Below are 22,013 nucleotides of genomic sequence, written 5' to 3'. Positions count from 1 at the left end.
TAACCCCAGTTTTCAGTACAGCAAGAGAAATGTACTTTACCAACAGAAATTGCTTTTCTAGACAACTGCTGTAAACTGTGAATCTGTTTTAACCACCTTGAAAAAGGTTCATTATTTTTCAGTTAATTAAAGCTTTGTATGTATCTACTTATCCCAAAAATCTGCATCAGAACAATTCACCTCACAATCTCAACTCCGTTACCCAAACCAGAGCTCCTAACTACTTCTGATTTTTATGACAGTTTTCAGACAACTGTCCTTTGTCAAGCAGGCATTTTGAGTTTCAGATTATGCTCTGTTTTCGAGCATACTGATTTATTCAGACTTAATATTAAATATTCATTAATATCTTTAAAACATGGATAACAGCTCTGTAAAAGCATATATCACCTTTTATAACAAAATCAATTAAGAATTATTTTACCTGCCAAATGAAACTCAATGAATAATTCAGACTGCTCCATAATACCACAATCAATACAAGCTTTTAACTCAACTTAGAAAAATACTTTATAAGACTATGATCTGTTATATCGGAGATGATCTGTGGTTTGTAACAGGCATATACATGTATATGTATATACATACACATACATTTACATGTAAAATTTTTGCAACTAGGAAAGATGGTCATGTAAGAAAACAACAATTACCCACATGCCTTGCAAAGCAAACATGTAACTACTCTATGAAATTTAACCTTTTGTAATATTCTAACACTGGAAACACCTAATGAAAAATCACTTGCCACTGTTTGCTGCCATTGTTATATGGGCTAATCTTGCATTCTGCACTGGCAACCATCTGTTTCTGGAATGTCTGTCTGGATTGTGATTAATTGTCATCAGTGCAAAGACAAAGACTCTTTGCACATTCATTTGTATCTAGCACGTCTCATAGGACATATCGAGAATCACATGAAAGGTTATCTTAAGCTTTCAGGGCCAATTAGACATATGAGCAGTCTAACCACTTGCAGTCTAACCACTTTCATATGGTGTGAAGAAATAAAAATAGCATACCAGAAATGCTTCTGTGCAATGTTAACTCAAATACTTCTGCTCAATAGTCCCAGAAACAGGAAGGTATGATGAAGAAACGTATGAAGAAACTTAGATGTTTCCATCACATGCACTTTCTTGACAGTGCAAAGTCATGGCATCAACTTGTATGTAGCCCTCACTGCACTCATGCTAATTGTCCTGTGATACAGGAAAGGACAGTAAAGGAACTGAGGAACACTTGCAAAATTCAGCTTACTCCTGAACAGACTAACTTCTCCATACTGGAAAAAGTGACATGCTTAGTTTTGCATCAGATTCTATGAAAATCTGAAGGCATGGGGAAGCTCTGACTGCCCCTAGCATACCTAACCCCATGTATTGTATCTCACAGCACCTGGTTTGTCAGTGTTTCTAGCCTGAACATAGGATGTCTTTTTTCACCCACAGGTCTATAAACACTATAAAACACTGCAACCTCCAGAAATTATCTAACCATTAATCACCACAGCACCTACTTCAGCCACAATAACTAAAGAAAAAACAATTTATTTCTAATGTTGTTAACTAAATTAATTTGGTCATGTGCTTCTTGATATGCTATGTTTTGCTGAGAATTTCATTTTATTTCTCCAATTTTCATTTTTTACTTCAGCTGATCTTCAGCCTTCTAGCTGAATCTTCCACTGAATCATTTCTGAAGGTAAACTGCACGCCCTTGAGGCAGCGATTATTGATTTTACCTACAATGAGAAGTATCTAACACTTCTAAAGTTCTCTGAAACAAATAAAGATGTTAGCATACTCTACCTCCTAAAGCCTTCGTTAGAAAATGCTGCAAATCAATTCTACGGAAATGCTACACAACTAAATGGATGTTGTTTACTAACCAAATGATTTAGTATACTTAGCAATATTAAACTTACCAATATTAAAACTTAGCAATATTAAAACTTAGAACTTAGCAATATTAAAAGTAAATGGTATAGCAGTTCTTTGCAGTTCTTACATTCTTAGTCTCCATAACTGTACATTTAGAATGACTGCACACTGTACACAGGTAAATTTCTACATTTAACTTCATTTCTATCCTTCCAGAATGCTGAGTCCTTTTATTCCAATTTGTAAGTAGCAAATGCATGCTTATGTACCTCAAGAAGTAATGAATTTTGTGGGCTACAAATCATCTGTGATGACAGCTAGTGTCTTTTCCAAAACACCACTATTGAAAAAAAGAATATGAAATACTTTTTATAGTCTTTGGAAGGAATATATAATGCAGTATGAAGAAGCTAAACTAAGCCAGGTCCTCCTTATGGAGAGAATGAATCAAGCACAAGAATTAGCCTTAATGTACTGGCAAACTTTTTACTTTCAATTGTGTAATTATTGGTATCCATATATTTGGCATCATTATAATTTGACATTATTGCTAGAGCAATATTCTGTGAAAACTATGCACTATTGAAATAAGTGCTGTATACTTTTTACTAATCTATCAACAAATGTACTGCAGTGGATGATTTTTTTTTTTTAAAAATGTGATATTCCTAAGAAAAAAAACAACAGCAGGAAAAACTTTCTTACTGCTTCATATAACACAAGACTACAGCATGCTACTATGCAACATAATTAATGAGGCAGTGCAATAGCTGAAGTTACGCTAGTATTCCCAGAACACATTTGTACTTTCAGAGCATATATTTCTTTTTTTTTTTGAGATTCCTACATGGCATAAAAAATCTCCTAGAGATAAAACTAAAATGCCACTTAACTGAATTCCTCTACAACATGGATGAACTTTTTTCTGTTATCAAATGACCAAAATATAACTCTTGTAATTTCAGGTCAGTTTTACAAATATTGGTAGCAAGTAGTTGATTGTAACTATGTTTATGATGTACTGTCTTATTCAGTCAGGCTACATGTAGCTATCAAAACTAATAAGGCCATGTTTTCATGTTATAGCTCAGCTGACCTACTGGCTACCATTTCTTTACCTCTAACCACACAGTTCTACCTGTCCTCTTACGTTGGCTGTAGCAATCCACTGAACCCAGTGTGAGCTGACACTGCAGAAAGATCAACAAAGAACCACTCAGTTTTTGTTTTGTTTTCCACTCTGAACAGGGACACTGTGGAATCAGATGAGACAAGAGAAGTAGACAGTTGTGTCCAGAATCATAGGGGGATTCCTTTTCACCCACTGCAACAACTAAGCACTAAGTTGCCAAATCACACTAGCATTTAAAATAAAGATAATTAGGTACTGGAATATTTTGGTACTGGCATGTGGTTCTTTGTTTCTGTTTTGTACATAGAACTGTGCAAATTGCGCAGAAAATCATTCATAAAATTATGTGGCAATAGTATATCACTGACATGGTGATTCATATACCTTCCTTGCTGCTCATGCTTGGAAAAAGGAAAGCATGAAAAAAACCTGAAAAATTCTGGTTCAGTCACCAATCCAGTATGTCAATCCAGCAGTTCTGACAGGCTGGTGTTCTTAAAACGGACTAAACAAAGTCAATAGTAAGAGACCTGCAGAAAGGCATATGACTCAGTATTGTACAAGTGTCATACCTTTTGCTTTGTCTTGTGCCAAAAATTTAGCTCAGTTTGTAAGCTTGTCAAAGGGGCAATCCTATAAAGTACCAGGTACCTTGAACTGCTAGCAAGTTTCCAGCAGAACATGCCAGATAAGCTGCATCTTGCATCAACAGGGTCTAAATCAGGAAAGGTGAACTACTGGCATTGATAAAAAGTTAGAACATCAGCAAAAATTTTTGTTGAAACGATGTTTCAACATTGTTGAAACGATATTTCAACGAACCAACATGTATGTTTCTCTGAATAAATCAGGCACCATATAATAATAAAAAATGTTCAACATTACTGCATTACACTGGATTAGAGGTACTTCTTTAATGAAACTCCTAAGATTATACGAAAATACAAAATATGTTCTTGGATACACGTTGGAAATTGCTGCAATTTGCTTTTTAACTATATGTTTTAACTCTTTCTTAAAAAGAGAAATGCAAAGGCAAATGAATAAAAGATGCTCTCCATTTTGTGTATTCCACATCGTCATATCCTGCCCTCCTCTACCTCCCCAATTCTTTGCATCTTTCTTCAACATCCAAATTACAAGCATGAGTTGAGAGGCCTCACTTGTTTCCATCTTGCAGTAAGTTTGCAGATGACACCAAGCTGGGGAGAAGTGTCGATCTGCTGGAGGGTAGGAAGGCCCTGCAGAGGGACCTGGACAGGAAGGATCAATGGGCAGAGGCCAATGGGATGAGTTTCAACATAGCTAAGTGCTGGGTCCTGCACTTTGGTCACAACAACCCCATGCAGCACTACAGGCTTGGGGCAGAGTGGCTGGAAAGCTGTGCAGAGGAAAGGGATCTGGGGGTGCTGACTTATGCTCACCTGAACATGAGCCGGCAGTGTGCCCAGGTGGCCAAGAAGGCCAATGGCATCCTGGCTCTTCCCTTGAGGGAATGGCCTCAAGTTGCACCAGGGGAGGTTTAGGTTGGAAATGAGGAGACATTTCTTCTCAGAAAGAGCAGTCAGGCATTGGAACAGGTTGCCCAGGGAGGTGGTGGAGTCACTGTCCCTGGGGGTGTTTAAGGAAAGGCTGGCTTAGGGACATGGTTTAGTGGGTGACATTGGTAGTAGGGTGATGGTTGGATCAGATCTTGAAGGTCTTTTTCAACCGTAATGATTCTATGACTCTATTTTCTATTTACATTTCACTTCTATGTGTCTATAGAAATATTCTATAGCATAATAGAAGCAGAGAAGACGTGCATTTGCACTTCAGCTCCACCACTTTTTGTTATGCTTCTCTCACCTCCAGTTACAGTCCTATCCAACACAGCACTAGCATGATGAGACAACTGAAGGAAAAAACAAAACTTGTATTTTGCCTGCTCTCTTAGACTAAACAGTTTCTCTCTTGGACTCAAGATTCATAGTTTGTCAGAGAAATTCTCACTACACACCAGCCAACTGAGGTGTGCCTGGTCTGGGCCAGGTCTCTTTCCTTTCCATACAAAAAGGGTCCCTATAAATTAGTATCTGAGGCACACAGGAGTGCAGAAGGTCACATGAAATCTAGTTATGGCCCACTCAATAGCATGTTTAGTGCATATTCCATTTGGCTAGGAAAATACTGACAAACATTTCTTACACTGTCCATTCGCAAGTTTACCAAATGTTTTCTTCTATTGTGCTCAGAATCTCACTCTCTGCCTGATTTTCATGAGGAATTACTTGAACAGTTGAACTGGCAATAAATGACTGTAAAAAGCATATAGCATACAAAAATATAGCAAGTCTGTTCTCAAAAGACATGCACACCCGTATTTGAAAAGTGAAAAAGATTGATAGAAGATAAATAGGAAAAAAATGTTTTAGGGTGAAAATAAGCAAATGAAGATACGATGATGAGAAAATGCACATGAGAATTCATAAAAAGAACTGCAAAGATGCCAAACGTTTTGATTTGGTAACACGTGGAAGGGCAGAAGAGACAAAATGCTGTCAAGAGCCCAGGGAAAAGATTAGGTAGAGAAACTTGGGACAGACAAATGGATAATCTGAATCTCCATCTACCTGGAGCACTGGATTTGTAGAGATTCAAAATGCTGAGCAAAAGCTGCATTACAAGAAAGAAAAATGTGTCTTTGTAGCTGAAGGTGACGAAAAAGTGGTATAGATGAAGTTAAACAGAGAACTCGTACAACATGCTGCTAGAGATCAAATCCAGTAACACATTTCATTGCTATTGCCCAAGACAGGCTTAAAAGAGGTAAAGTCATGGACTCATACAATAGCCTGACTTGGAAAGGACCCACAAGGATCACCGAGTCCGACTTCTGGCTCCACACAGGTATACCCCAAAATCAAACCAGGTGTCTGAGAGCATTGTCCAAATGCTTCTGGAATTCCAGCAGACTCAGTGCTGTGCCCACCGCCCTGGGGAGCCTGTCCCAGTGCCCGACCACCCTCTGGGTGCAGAACTTTTCCTAACACCCAGCCTGACCCTCCCCTGTCCCAGCTCCATGCCGTTCCCTCGGGTCCTGTCGCTGTTCCCAGAGAGCAGAGCTCAGCGCCTGCCCCTCCGCTCCCCTCATGAGGGAGCTGCAGGCCGCCATGAGGCCTCCCCTCAGCCTGCTCAGCTCTGGGCTGAACAAACCAAGTGATTTGGGAGAAAAAGTGAAGAACAACTGTGAACCTATCCATAGGAGCCTGTTTGAGCAATCACCTGTTACATCAGCTCTCCACTGAAAAGTGAGACTACATGCTATGCATAGGGTAGTGACAATACCATTACTCCCAGAGACCCTCATCATATTCTTTCCCCACAGTCACAGGTCACATATTGTACTTTCCAGCATACCTCTCTAAAATTCAGTTCTGCTCATATAATTGTATAAAAGTAGTTTCAGTCAATGCTACATTTATATTTGAACTAAAGAGAAATAGGATATTTTTAGAACAAAAGAAATACTGAAGACAGACATCTACACAGTGGTTAATACCATCCTAAATACGTATATATATTCCATAGATTAACAGATTTCAGTCCAGAAAGATTCATCTAGTAGTAATTCAAATCTATTATTTATATCCTCATAAAACAGCTTACTGTTAGAAACCAGATTGGTCTGTTGTGCTGGAAACAACAACATATTATCACAGTGACTACAAAAATGGTGTTCTGCTTTTCAGTTTAGTAGTTCCCTGTACAAGAGCTTTGATCATCCAGGAAAAACCTGTTTCTGTTCACTGTTTATTTTAATGCATAGAACCAATATTCACTTTGCTAGTACGCCAAGATGAGAATTTCTTTTTATTGTAACAAAATTAACATTCTTACTTCGATCTTGATTTTGGACCCACCTCAAGGGGACCACTGCTTAATTAATGTGTCATTATACAGCCAAGAGCAACTACCATGTCTGCCTGTATCTAATCTTCAAACAGTCTCTGTACATTTTCACACACCCGTGCTTTTCCTGTAGCGAGACTGAACACTGAACCCTCCTAAAAGAGGAAAAAAAATAAAAATAAGAATTACATACAATTGCCAATATGCAATGCTACATTTTTTATTGCCTATTCCAGAAACCTACTTTTCCAATGTTAAGTAGACAAAACATATTGAGGAAATATGCCAAAATGAAGAATGTAAGTTTTGTTTCTATATGAATGATTGGCACATGGTTTTCACCTTTTTCCAGAATCTCAGGTCTAATATTATTTTCTAAACACCTTTTTATTTTGTTTTATTTATTTATTTTTTACAACAAACCTTCTGTTACTACCAACTGGAAAACATTCAGAATGCTCCAAAATCATGTATTTATGCCAGTTCTGGGAACCCAGTGAATGTAATACTCCACATTGCATGTTTTCTTTCACTGTTCAGTATTTTTTCTTCCCCCACCATGGCTGCAGTCGTGCCCTTTTTAATATTTTAAAGTGCTTTTTGCTCTGATCCTTATGAATTCAATAGCTTTCTGTGTCTTTTTTTTTCTTTACCAATGGATTGCTTTGTATGAAAATTAACAAGACAAGAATGATAGTGGAGTAAGTATGCAGTTGGAGTTTTGTTTCTTCAGTGAAATGCATTTCAGAGCCGCACTGTATTTTTAACTCTCCTCTTCCTGAGATATACTAATTTTAATCTGCAAATGGAAGTTGACATATTCTAAATTAGATCTACTCGGATCTACTTCTAATTTCACATTTTAAAAAAAGTACACGGAATTGTTTTTTATTTATTTAAAAAAAATGTTTTTTCATCTTCTATACAGCTTTCACCAAATGATGAATTAGAAATTTTACATTTATGGAAGAGGTTAAATTAGAAAATCATCATTCTTCACCAGTTGCTTCTTCATACTCTCTCTTAGCTAAGATCATATTTTAATGCAAAATTTGCTAATTATTTGCAATTTGCTTCAGAATCTATATTAGCACTGCACCATAGCAAATAGTCTAAATCACAATCAAAACCCAAAATGGCTTTCAAAAGTTGGGAGAAGAATCAAATGGTTTATTTCTCTAAGTGTTCATAATGTCAAATACTTATTTGATTTTCCACACCTACAAAATTGGTTAGTAAAAGTAGTGCAAGCTCTCCTCACCCTGTATGTAGAAGAAAATAAGATATACAAATTATGAAAATAAATTTACTTACAATTTTTCAACATTTTGAGCTACAAAAGATTAAGATTTGATTAATCCTCTGTCAAACTGCTGGATTTCTTTTTAAAGATTTTGGGGAGGAAGCCTTCCTTAATGAGGATGAATTTGTTTCTTTCTGTCCAATAGTATTTTCAAAAATGTGAGATCATTACTAAATCAGAATGTTTCTGCTTTTCATGCCCACTGTGTCTAAATGTTGTATTGTTGATTCTCCAGTACTCCAGTCTTTAGAAACAACATATCTAAAATCCTAATGATCAAATGGAAGGTGAAACATTCAAAATTTAGAAAACTAAATTAAAAAAACCCTAAATTTAGAAACTTCTTCAGCTATAACCGTAGATGCCATCTTTCCTTACATTTATTTCTGAAATGCAGCTACCAAAAAAAATCTCTTGAGTACTATATATAACAATTAATTTCACTATTTTTTACTTTACTTCTTCTATTTCTTAATAAAATCACTGAGAGCTTATCAATTTCAGAAATGGTGAGGTTGTATTAAATCTTTTCTGCTCTATTCTACTTGTGTGATATCTTTGTGATGCTTAGAGTGACTTCTCAGTGCATGCCTACAGTTTTACCTAAAATAGTTGAAAAACTGTAGAAAAAAAAATTCAGACAGCATTATTTTCTTCCATATGGATATGTGAGAAAAACAACAACAACAAGAACAAAACAAACAAGCAAGCAAACAACCCACTTAGATGCTTGATAGCATAAAATTGAAGAGGGGTTTTGAATGAGAAAAATTCATCGATACCTTGACCACTACATAGCATGAAGGATTAGATCTTTTAAAAACAAACTAAAAAATAATAATAAAAAACAAACAAACAAACAAACAAAAACCCAACTGTATGGAGATTTAATATTCCCAGATGTGAGGAACTTCTTTCCTGAAAAAAAAATATTTCTGGATTTTTAGACTCAAGCTGTGCTCTCTACTTAAAATTTCTACTTAAAAATACAAGCCTCTATTTAATTTGCCTCCATTTATATGTATTCAGAGAGTTTAGTAACATGAAAACCAATTAGAAATACAAAACTGACTCAAATGCATAGTCAGCAAGTCATTAGCAGAACAATTTTTAGAAGTGAAGGATTACAGGTCTAGGGCACAAAATTGTATAACAATTCATTCTTTTCCAATATAAAAACTAATCTTAAACTCTCTCCTTACTGTGCATGTGGTGTGGTCCTTCTGGTAATCCACAGTAAATCTCATAAATATGAACGTACTCCTATATTCTTGTTCATACCACTGTTGAACTTTGATTTTTATCTGCCATGAGTCATCCTACTTAACTGCACAATTTAGTCTGCTTTTCACTCTGTGTAATAAAGATCCACACTGGAATTATGGCATGCACCTAGCTGCACACCAGTATGACTTACCTCCATGAAAGAGCCATTGTCATTTTTAGTCAAGGGAAAGCAAGTCTCATGAATTGTTATTATCTAAGTTGTCTGTGGGCTTCTAGAAAAACTAAAATAAGTAGCAGATACCCCCCCACCCCGTCCTCCCCCCCCAAATGAGCATTTAACACAAAGCAGCTCAACTGTGGACTTGGCAGTGCTAGGTTAAAGGTCAGACTAGGTGATCTTACTGGTCTTTTCCAAACGAAATGATTATATGAATGTATGATTTCTGCTATGCCGAGGTTACTCTGCAGCAATTGTATATTCTGAAAGTATCTTATAGACAAACAGATTAGTCATATGTATTTCACTTAAATGAAGAAAAATATTCACAACACAGCTGACTACTTTGGCCTTCAGTAAACCTATATTACAACAGTGTACCTACATTAAATTCTACTCTATAGATTCTAGCTTCAAGATAATCATAAAAAAAATAGGATACATACTGATATACTGAGACAACCTTGATTTGTTCTGTTTGTCCAGTAGCTGCATGAGTAATTTTACACAGAGAGCACAACTGCAATTTAAAGAAGGGAAGTTACAGATTTTGGCATGAATCCAACATTGTCAGTACCACCTTGTTACTCTGGTTTATAATCTGTGACAGAATTAAACTCCTAATTACAAAAATCACCAGATAAGGGTTACAACCAAATCAAAAGCAAAGATAGACGAGCTTTGGCTCAGAAGCTACTCAGGTCTAAAATTTCCTAGCTAAATAAAGATACCGCCTCATGCTTAAAACCATGTAGCCTTGTAACACAGTATTGTTGCTGCTAGAAACAGACCATCAGCTTTGTACTTAACCTGCAAGGCCTCAGGGCTGAGGCTTGCTCTGCCTGAACTTTTCTTGACCTGCCTGCAGCTTTCTTGTACTTGGTTTAGCAGTTTCTCTATCTGACCAGGTATCTGCAGCCAATATGTTTCTTTACCTTTGCTATCTTTTTTATTTTTTTTGTTATCTTTGTACGGTGTAATCACAGATAGCCATAACAAGCAGTTATTCCATAGAAAATGTGATATTTATGACTGTAATTTAATGTAGTGTAAAGAAATACAAGCCTGGTAAGATAGCAGAGACCTTGCGAAACAGACACATGATGCAGTTGGGATGCCCAGTAGTATGTTTTTTGGATGGATCAGTGTCATGGTTGGGACAGAGTTATCATCTTCGTAGAGGTTCATACAATGCTGTGCTTTGGATTTTTGATGAAAATAGTGGTGATAACACACTGATGTTTTAGCTGTTGCAAAGCCGTGCTTGCACAGAGCTCAGGACAATTCAGCTCCTCGTGCTGCCCTGCCAGCGAGGAGGCTGGGGGTGCACCAGAAGCTGGAAGGGGACACAGCCAGGACAGCTGGCCCAGGATGGCCAAAGGGATGTCCCATACCATGTGGTGCTGTGATCAGTAATAACAACTGGGGTAAAGAAGGCGAAAGGGAGGGACATTTGATGATGTTTGTGATGGTGTTTGTCTTCCTAATAAACTGTTACTTGTGATGAGCCCTGCTTTCCTCGAAGGGGCTGAACACCTGTTTTGCTTCATCTGCATGTGTGGCTTACCTACGAAGCTGTCTATATCTCAACGCATGAGTTACTGCACTTTTACCTTTCTGATTCTCTCCCCCATTCCACCTGGGAAGAGTGAGAAAGCAGCTGTGTGGTACTCAACTGCCTGCTGGGGTGAATCCACAACAATCAGGATGATTTCCAAGAGGATACCACAGTTTTGAAGCTAGCTATATAGACTTCCTCTATGTAAAATGATTGTGAACAGAAACAAAATAAAACAGGAGGAACAACAAATTATATTTCTGCCTTTCATGTTTCAGAAAATTCATATGAGCTTTAGACCCTAATAAACAATGCAAATGTAACAAGATGTACACAAAAGAGAGTTTGTAATGTAAATCTTCTTAGCTATAGCAGCAATTACAAAAATGCTTATTAACACTGGCAATTCCTAGACCTAAGTACTTATTATTATACCCTACCAATATACCAGACAGCTAGAAATCCCCCATGAACACAAGCATGCACACATACGTGCACACAAAACATAGGTATCCTCTCCAGGCTTTAAGAGCTTTCTCTTGCAGAGCAGTTAGAGGAAGCTTGGGTCCCTCTGCTGTTAGCAGGGTATCTCATCTCAGTCCTGCACCTACTCCACAGAGACAGCATAAGTGCAAGGGCAAATGCAGGTAAGGAGCTCATAGAACTGTTCCTATTTACAATTTGAGGCTTATATACTTCAGCTTCACTACAGTGCGCATTCTGCCATGACACAACATTCATAGGCATATTTTAGTTTACTTAAAGACGGAAGAACAACTTGACAGATAGTTATCATGCTACAAAATAAACTGGGCTTTGCATTTGCAAAGCAAGTCCAAAGTCTGAAAAGGTCTCTCAAACTGCTCTTCAGAAAGGCTTTAATTAAAGATAAAAATAAGTTATACAGTACTTTTAACAGAGAGAACTTAGAAGAGATTTACTCCACATCACAATTTTGCTGTGTTGAACTGCCTCTTGAAAGAGCACTTAAATAAAACACTACCCAGTGTCATTTATCAAAACTCTTTCACTTCATCCAATCAGACCTTTAAGCTTCCTTTTTTTTTTTTTTTTGTGAGGTTTTACTGTCTGATTACTTTAGCACAGATAATAAGTATGTTGGAAATCATGGTTACAATGAGTCCCATAGCTCATCTTCCCATTCTATTTCTAAGCTGCACTATAATAATATGTATGTATTTACAAAGAAGGGTTTCTGAGAGCCAAAGAAAAATGGAGACAAAAGGAACTTGCAAGAGAAGGGAGGATACCTACGCTGGAAAAGCAGCAAGTAGTCTCTGGCAAAGTAGCATCACGTCCTGTGACACTGTCGGACTGTAGAGGGGATGTGATTTTATGGTCCACATTCTCGTGGGAAGGTATTTACAGTGATGGGAAGTGCAACTGCATTAGCCACACATGCTGACAGACAGTCTGAAAAGTATGGGTTTTTACGCTCTTTTTAATATTCCATGCCAAGGTCATAGACTTTCAGCACAAGTAAAGAAATCAATGTCCTTCAGGGAAACCAAACTGAAATAACTACCCCTCAAAACTACTATTTAAACCTGATTATTTATTTCACATACCTCTTAAACATATTCTGAATGCGTAAATTGTATGCTTGCTGATTAGACATACCAGATTTAACAACTGTATTCATTTTTAAAATTTGATATAGCAAATTCATGTAGCGGAATAGATAAGGCATTGTTCAACAAGAAGAACATTTGAAAGTATATTTTTTCTTTCTTCAGCTACCACAAATTAGGAAAATTTGTACAACATTTTACTCTTGAAAGTAGCATCTGGAGACACTGCAGATGACATGACTGTGCAAATGCTCATATAAGCCAGGCTTTTGCGTCCTTATTTCATTCAAGAAAAATAATATAGACCTGGAATTTTTAAAGCCATTTTAGGGATGCTGACATCTAATAATCTTTAAACTTAGTAGAAAATAGGCATTCAATATTAAGACATCCACGTCTTGGAAAGGTTCTTTATTCTCAGTATCAGTGAAGTATTTTACAAAATCAGATTTCCAAATATGACAAGGCCAATTAAAACCTCTCTTTAAATTAAACAAAAAACCTTCCCAAAGATAAAAAAAAAAAAAAAAGTCTGGTATACTAAAAAGTCTTATGATACTGGGTCCCCAGACCCAGCACATTCTCAAGTTGGTTCTTAAATTTAATTAAGAGAGACAGCCTCCAGGTAACTATCTCTTGATCCTGAATTCAGTGCTCTGCCTTTATTCTGTACTATATTCTAAAGGTTCTACTGGCAGTATGTAGGAAAGAGCCCAAAGCCACTCAACGTCTGAGCATACTGGAACTGTAGGAGGTCAGTGGAATATTAAGGGTGAAAACCATTTATGTACAACAGACTAATGCAAGATTCATACATGAACCATTGGTATCCTATTTATTAAATGAAAACCAACAAAAACGGTTTAATACCTAAGCTAAGCATGGTCTGTTAAAACAAGATTGGGATTTCTCAATAAAGCATAAATATCAAATTAAACTTTACTGATACCAAATGCAAAACAATCACATAAAAAATACGTATCTGTGAAATAAGGCTTACTGGAGCTTTGCATGTCACTGCACTTCACAATGACATACCTACCTAAAGTGGGAATGATTTCTGGAGTAGATATTACTTCTCTGGTGAGAGTATGTTTGCTCTCTCTAGCCACACGGTATTTTATAGCAGGAATTGTATGAGGAGGAATTTTCTTTTAAAGGTATACATATCATCAACCTTTCTAATTAATTTCTGAGCAAACTATAACTGTTATTCATGTAAAGATATACTCCCAGTCTCTGCCCCCCTCACCCTTCCAAATTTGCATGACCATCTATAGTCTTCAATTTTGTTTCATTCTGTTCTTCTTTAATGGAATGAAGAGGGAAAACATAGCGGTATAACTGAGCTGTATAAAAGCTTTATAAAAATATGTAAGTTTTTTTTCTAGATTAGTAGACAAAGTATTTAGCTACTAAAGCTATAGTAAACAGCAACAATCAGTTCTTTACTCAAAGAAAAAAAATTAGTTTTACAATATAGTAAATGCAAACATCTTTAAAAAATATATATATATTAATATATATATTTATATATTTTTATTTATATATTTACATTTTATATTTTATATATATTTTTATATTAAAATATATTTTTTTTAATGCAAAGATAACCCCAAATCTCATTACTTAATAGCTAAGAAGTTCTGAAATGCTACTGTTTCTGATTTAAAAGATTTGTATATTTAGGCCTCCTTTAATCACATTGATTAAATTTTACCTTCTGTTTCAGATTTGTTGTTACATCACAACAAAAAGGTCAACAGAAACGAGTTATGTATATCTACGAAGATCTGATTTTAATACACCAAAAAAAAAAGATTGGGTTGAATTAGAAAAATTACATGCAGGAAGAAGTTGCAATACCTTGTGAGAGCATCAAAAACTAAAAATTATAAAAGCAGGCAAAACAAAAAAAAGTAGCACAATTCACTTTAAGCACCTACTTGCTTCTGTAGCCACTGTTCTTGCCTCCTTTGTTTTCTCCTTAAGCTTTTCAACTTGTTTCTTTCTCTCTTACTCAGTTTTTGGTTGACGTAAGTATTTGTAGGCTGCACAAGACCAACAAGTGCAATGTATTGTTCCTCTTCTACAGCACTTGCAGATGAAGAAATGTTCATCACAAAAGGTGACCTGTCAGCAATGCCACTCCCAGAAGATTGTCCAGCAGCTTCAAAATCACATTCACTCTCTGTGCCTCTATGTACCAATGTGGTAAAGGAAGTATCTCGAATCCTCTTCTGCAGTTTGTCAGCATTTGACCTATATTGTTCCTGAAAAGCACTACTGTTGGACTCTAACTGCAAGCCACTTTGTGTGTAAACAGGTGGATTTTCATTTTGTCCATTCGACCATTTCATATGGTAAATAGTTCCTGTACTGGAAGTTTCAAATGAAGGTGACAAAGCAAGTCTCTTGCTGACATTTAAATCCCAACTATGTGATCTTCTGTGGAAAGGTTTTAGAGTGCATGCATCATTCAGAAGACAGGAAGCAGAAAGGTTTCCTTTTTGATTTAATGCCTTTAAGGGATGCTTTTTACTTTTCATCTCCAATCTGGGAGACCTTGCTTCGAGATAAAGTGCTTCTGTTAATCTTTCAGTATTATTATTTCTGGCCATGTATGAAAGCCTTTGTGGTTTGATTTCCGAAGTTGCTGTTACCACTTCTTGGTGGTTATCAGTGCTAAAACCAGACTTAATTTTGCAGAGAGGTAAGTGTTTTCCTGATGATTTTGCCAATTTAACAGAGAAAGCTGGCTGATAGTCAGTTCGACTTTTGCAGAAATGTATGTTTACTAACTGTCCACAGGAACACTTTGTGTTGCAGACAAAGTTAAAGCCCCCTAAACGGGCCTCACAAAACGGACAATGCAGTTTTCCAATTGTCCACTGTGCCTATTAAAAAAAAAAGAAAACAAACTGACATCCAACACATTCATTATAAATCAATGATTAAGAAATCATTACCAGATTTACTTTTCTCCTTTAATAAAAGGGCTTGTTTTTTGTTTTTCAAACACAAGAAAAGAGACTGCACAGCAAAAAGAAAATCCACCATAGAAAATGTTCCAGTGAAAACTCTGCTAGATGAAGTGAAAATTATTTGTAAGTGATAACTATCCTAAATCTAAGAAATCTAGAACTAACACACATTTCAAGATGTAGAGGCTTTAAAGTATTTTAATTATTTGTCCACAGATAGAATAATGCTGCAATGCCAACGAAAACATTAGATCCTTTAAAATAGTGAAATCAATTTACCATGTTAATCTGGAATTGGCAAGCACAGTTTCTCAGCTGAGTTTTCTGAGTGCTAATACATTTCTTGCATACTAAGTACAGTGGAAGGAGATTTCTCACAAAGAGAATATAGCTTTTACTTTGCTTACCCACAAAAGGTTTAAAATGGTACTGGCATTTTGATTTATGTAGTATTACAACATAATCTGTGTGCAAATGCCATCACAAATCTTTAATACTGTATCATTAGGTACACACTTATTTACATTATCTGCATTTTTACGAATCTCATATCAATCCTAAAGTCACTCTTTGAAAATAAAATACATATCAGACAACTATAAGCTCCTACATACTTGCACAACTATTACTGTTTTTACTAAACATATTAATCTGTTCAGCAGAAACTTTTTTGAGGATTAAAGTCATGCGAGTGTTCTCATGATCACAGCCCATAGGAAAAACAACATTATAAACTCCAGTCACAGATTACTCACTAGTGTGCCCAGTGTGGGGTTAAGGCATGAATACAGAAGCTATCCAACGTTTCTAGCATTGCTTTCAGTTGCAAATGTCTTTGCAAGGTAGTTTGGGAAAATGATTCTATGACTGATGCTCGTCTGAGTGAATGCTCTGGAAAGTTTCAGTAAGACCACTTTTGCAGTTTCAGAAAAATGCTGGTGTGGATGAAAGGTTATATTCCACATGCAATACTAGAAAAAGTTCTGGAAACACTTCTATAAGAAGCTTACGTGTGTGTTGTGGGTTAAAAACTCAAAATTTCACAAAGTATCAAAGATGTGCCTCTCATGGCACTTATGAGAATCTGTTTAAATCCGGACATGTTACTAACTTAGAGAAAAAGAAATCTGTTTACATATGCCCCAAACACTTTAAAATCCCTGAAAACTCCTTAAACACACATAGCCTTAGTTTGTAAGGCTGACAAATTTGTGTCTATGCCATTCCCTAAGAAATATTAAGCTGGCACAGAGGTTTACTCTAAATCTCCCACACTCTGTTTCTCAGATGTTATGGACTAGGCACTAAAATTCAGGAATAAGCACTTAGTGTCTTTAGTGAGTCTTGCAGGCACTCAGCCACTATGGAATAGTAACCTAGATTGCCAAAGGGGGAGGAAAAAATATCCACAAAAGCTGGGGAAGAAGGCTAACAGTCTGGTAAACTGGAACACAAAAGGTTCCTCCTGAACATCAGGAAGCACTTCTTTACTGCGCAGGTGATGGAGTACTGGCACAGGTTGCCCAGAGATGTTGCAGTCTCCTTCCTTGGAGATCTTCAAAAGCTGCCTGGACATTGTCCTGGGCAACCTGCTCTGGGTGACCCTGCTTCAGCAGGAGGGTTGGACCAGAAGGACCCTGAGGTTCCTTCCAACCTCAGTTGTTCTGTGATTCTGGCAAAAATGGGAAAGCAAGAGTTTGTAGGGAAGAAAAAGGACAATGCTACACCCTATGTGCAGAGAGACCAGGCGATGAGCTGCAGTACAAGGAAGTCTGGGATTGATTTAGTATGAGCTTGGCAAGGGAGTGTGGAAGCACTGATTCAGGATAAGAAGTAACAGCCTACTAGTGGAGGTGGTGGCAGCGGGAAAATCGGCTAGATCTGAAAAGAAGCTGAGGGTACACAAATTTAATGATGGTGTGCATAAAGAGGCAAAACTAGGAAGGGTTAACTAAAGAAGCTAAATCAAGTGATGAGTAATGGGGCAAAGAGAATGCAAGTCAATAAAGGTCACTAACAGCGCTAGCTAGGTATTTATAATTACCAAAGATTCTCTATACACTAATTTGTGCATGAAACCCAATGAGATTGGTTAAGAACAGGGACAGATGGCAAAAAAGAACTGGCTGGGAAGCAGTGGGCTGTTACAGACTGCAAATAGACTTTGTGCTTATGTAAAATGTTTTAGCCTTTGATTCAGGAGTCATACAGGAGAAAATAACACATGATCACAAAATTATTCAGAGCCCAGGAGGATCTGGGGACAAGCCAAAATTGTTTAAAAATGCCACACATTTATCCGTAAACCTGCAGCATCTTTCCAGAGAAGTCAGAAGTGAATGAGAAAAGACTTCCCAGGACACGAAAGGATGAAACAAACATTATGACACTGAAGGCTTTCAAAGAGTGTTGTACTCTCTGCCTCAGCCACCAGAGGAGCATTGGTCTTCTGCAATCTTGAGAAATATGCTAAGCCTTTTCTTAGCAGTCACTGTCTACAGGTTTTTTATCTCACAGGTTTCCAACTTGACCTTTTAGGCTTTCAAATGCATAAGGCAGGGCATTTACAGCTAAAGGTGAAAAGAGATATACTAATATCAACATTAACTCCAATTGTACTGAAATAATATAACAAACTACTATAAAAACTGTGTATTCATGATCAGGCATTCAAGATTCTGCAATTCTGTAAAGCAGGAAAATAACTCATCACCCCTATTTTCTCCTCAAAGATTAGTATTTCTGCAACAGATACACTATTCTGTCATACACTATTGTAGTCTCCTGTAGATCTGTAGATCATTAATTTTCAGAAGGGCTTAATTAATGTTTAACAAAATAAAATATACAGCAAAACTCCGAAGGAAGATGAAAAAAATTTTCGTAATTTTTGAATGATTAGTTTTACAGTCATATTTTTTTTTCTTTGTGTTGTCATTTTCAGAGTGGATTTGCTTAGATCAGAAGTTATTTGCAGTATAGAATAGAACAGAATAGAACAGAACAGAACAGTTGAAAGAGACCCACAAAGATCAGTTCCAACTGGCTGACCACTTTGACCACTTCACAGCAAATCTAAAGTACATATATATACATATACATATATGCATATTCTTTTGTATACAGTATATAGTAAAACTTAGACACAAACCTAATTAGAAAGCAATGCAAAGAGCATTTGCTTCTCAAAATCAAACACTAATCAGAGGAAATCTGTAAGGCAAACATTAACCACTGTTGCTGCTTGTTATATCCATGCCATAACATTAACTTCTAGCCCTAAAACAAAGTATATACTCAACAGAAGCAATAATTTCAACAGGAAAGTTGTGAGATGCTTTGTAATTTAAAATGGGCAGTTAAAACTCAAAAGCAGGGACACCAGCTTGTCATCAGATGTTTGAATCTGCAAGAAAGCAACTATTTTCTAGCCACGTGCCAAAACCATCATAGAATCATAGAATATCCTGAGTTGGAAGGGACCCACAAGGATCATTAATTCCAGCTCCTGGCTCCACACAGGAACAAGCCAAAAACAGACCACGTGTCTTGAGGGCGTTGTCTAAATGCTTCTGGAACTCCAACAATTTGGTGCCGTGACCACTGCCCTGGGGAGCCTGTCCCAGTGCCTAACCATCCTCTGGGTGAAGAACCTTTTCCTAACACCCAGCCTGATCCTCCCCTGTCCCAGCTCCATGCCGTTACCTCGGGTGCTGTCGCTGTCCCCAGAGAGCAGAGCTCAGCGCCTGCCCCTCTGCTCCCCTTGTGAGGGAGCTGCCGGCTGCCATGAAGCTTCCCCTCAGCCTGCTCTGCTCTGGGCTGAAGAAATTGAGGGACCTCGGCTGCTACTCAGATGTCTTTTCCTCCAGACCCTTCACCATCTTTGTAGCCCTCCTTTGGAAACTAATAGTTTTATGTCTTTCTTATATTCTGGCACCTAAAACTGCACGCAGTACTCGAGGTGAGTCTGCACCAGTGTAGAGCAGAGCAGGACAATCCCTTCCCTCCACCAGCTAGCAGTGCCGTGCCTGATGCACCCCAGGGTACAGTTGGCCCTTTTGGCTGCCAGGACTCACTGCTGACTCATGTTCAGCTTGCCATCAACCAGAACGCTCAGATCCCTTCCCACGAGGTTGTTCTCCAGTGCCTCGACCCCCAGTCTGTATGCACATCCAGTGTTGACCCATCCCAGATGCAGAATCAAGCACTCGCTCTTGTTAAACTTCATATTATTGATGACTGCCCAACCCCCTAATTTGTCAAGATCTCTCTGCAATGCCTCTCTACCCTTGAGGGAGTCAACAGCTCCTTCCAATTTAGTGTTGGCTGAAAACTTACTTTGTATGCTTTCAAGTTCTGTATCCAAGTCATTTATGAAAATGCTGAAGAGAACTGGCTCTAAAACGGAGGCCTGCAGAACCCGTCTAATGATTGGCCACCAGCCTGATGTTACTAGGACCCTCAGCCAATTGTTCACCCATCATATTATGAATTTGTCTAGCTGTATGCTGGACATTTTGTCCAGAAGGATGCTGTGAAAGACATTATAAAAAGTTTTGCTGAAATGCGAAAAGATTACATTAACTGGCTTCCCTTGGTCAACTAGCAGCGTGACCTTGTAATAAAAGGAAATTAAGTTTGTTTAGCAGGTCTTTCTGCTCATAAACCCATTCTGACTGTTACCAACGACTGCACTGTCTTTCAGGTGATTTTCAGTAACTCCCAGAATAATCTCCTCCACAATTTCACCAGGCACTGAAGTGAGACTGACAGGCCAGGGTCTTCTTTCTTACCCTTCTTGAAAATTGGAATGTTTGCTAGGTTTCTTTTGACTGGGACCTCTCCAGACTCCTGAGACCATTGTGAGAGAGGTCTCACAATGGCATCTGTCAGCTCTCTGAGTACCTTGGGAGGAGTCCCATGAAGCCCCATACACTTATATGCACCCAGCTGGAGCACCAAATCCTGCACAAGTTTGGGGCTGGCTGGGAGTTTATTGTTAGAACAGTCATAGTCCTCTAACTCAGGGCTCTGGGGGTCCCAAAGCCCACCACTGGTGTTGAAGACAGAGGCAAGGAAGGCACTAAATCATAGAATCATAGAATGGCCTGGGTTGAAAAGGACCTTAAAGATCATCTAACTCTGCCATAGGCAGGTTTGCCATAGGCAGGTTTGCCAACCACTGGCTGCCCAGAGCCGCATCCAGCCTGGCCTTGAACACCTCCAGGGATGGGGCATCTACAATCTCTCTGGGCAACCTGTTCCAGTGCCTCACCACCCTCTGAGTGAAAAACTTTCTCCTAATATCTAACCTAAATCTCCCATCTTAATTTAAAATCATCCCCCCTTGTCCTATCACTATCAACACATGTAGACAGAAATAAATATCTCTGCTTTGTCTAAGTCCCTATTTATGAGGTGACTGTCCCCAACAAGAAATGAACCAATGTTATCTCTGGTCCTTCTTTTGCTGTTAACATATTTTAAAAAGACCTTTCTATTGTCCCCCACAGTACTGCCCAGCTTCATCTCTGAGCTTTGGCTGTATGAATTTTCTCCCTATAATGGTAAACAGCATCTCTGTAGTCCTCCCATGTCACCTGACCTTACTTCCAGTGGCCACACACTTTCTTTTTCTGCCTAAGCTCTAGAAGAAGATCCCTGCTCAGACAAGGCAACCTTCTGCCCTGCCTGCCTGACTTCCGACATTTCGGAATTGCCTGTTCCTGTGCTCTTACAAGGTAGTACTTAACATGTGACCAGTACTGATGGAGCCCAATGCTTTCAAAAGCAGGTTCCCAGGGGACCTTAATAATGAGTTATCTGAGCAGCCTGAATTCTACTCTCTCCATATCCAGGGTTGAAGTTTTGATGGCACTTTTGGTGGCATGATTACCAAAGATTTTAAACTTAACTACTTTTTGATTGCTATGGTCAAGATTGCCACCAACTGCCACTTCACCCATGAGACACTCTCTGTTCACAATCAACAAATCCAGGAAAGCAACTTTTCTGGTCACCTCCTTTAGTATCTGTACCAAGAAGTTATCATTAAGGTATTTTAGGAATCTCCTGGACCTGTTTGTATCAGCTGTATGGTATTCCCCGTTCATGTCTGGCAAGTCACCCATAAGGACAAGGGCAGCTGATCTACAGGTATCTCTCAGTTCCTTAAAGAATAATTCATCAGTGTGATCATCTTGGATAAGTGGCCAACAGCTGACTG

The 22,013-nt window shown here is 37.9% G+C and overlaps 1 protein-coding gene across 1 annotated transcript in view; it reads right to left on the bottom strand.

Annotated features, from left to right (window-relative positions):
* The window catches only part of RNF180 (ring finger protein 180), a 143,079-nt gene that overhangs the window by 59,777 nt on the left and 61,289 nt on the right, over window positions 1–22,013 (bottom strand). The window contains exon 5 of the mRNA XM_035553688.2: window positions 14,750–15,700. Coding sequence (XP_035409581.2) covers window positions 14,750–15,700 — 951 coding nt within the window. The remainder of the gene's footprint in view (window positions 1–14,749; window positions 15,701–22,013) is intronic.

This window comes from Cygnus atratus, chromosome Z, assembly GCF_013377495.2.
Source record: "Cygnus atratus isolate AKBS03 ecotype Queensland, Australia chromosome Z, CAtr_DNAZoo_HiC_assembly, whole genome shotgun sequence".
In the NCBI taxonomy this organism is placed as follows: Eukaryota; Metazoa; Chordata; class Aves; order Anseriformes; family Anatidae; genus Cygnus; species Cygnus atratus.
Note: the sequence above shows the minus strand (reverse complement) of the source record. Positions and strands in the feature narration are given on the sequence as shown.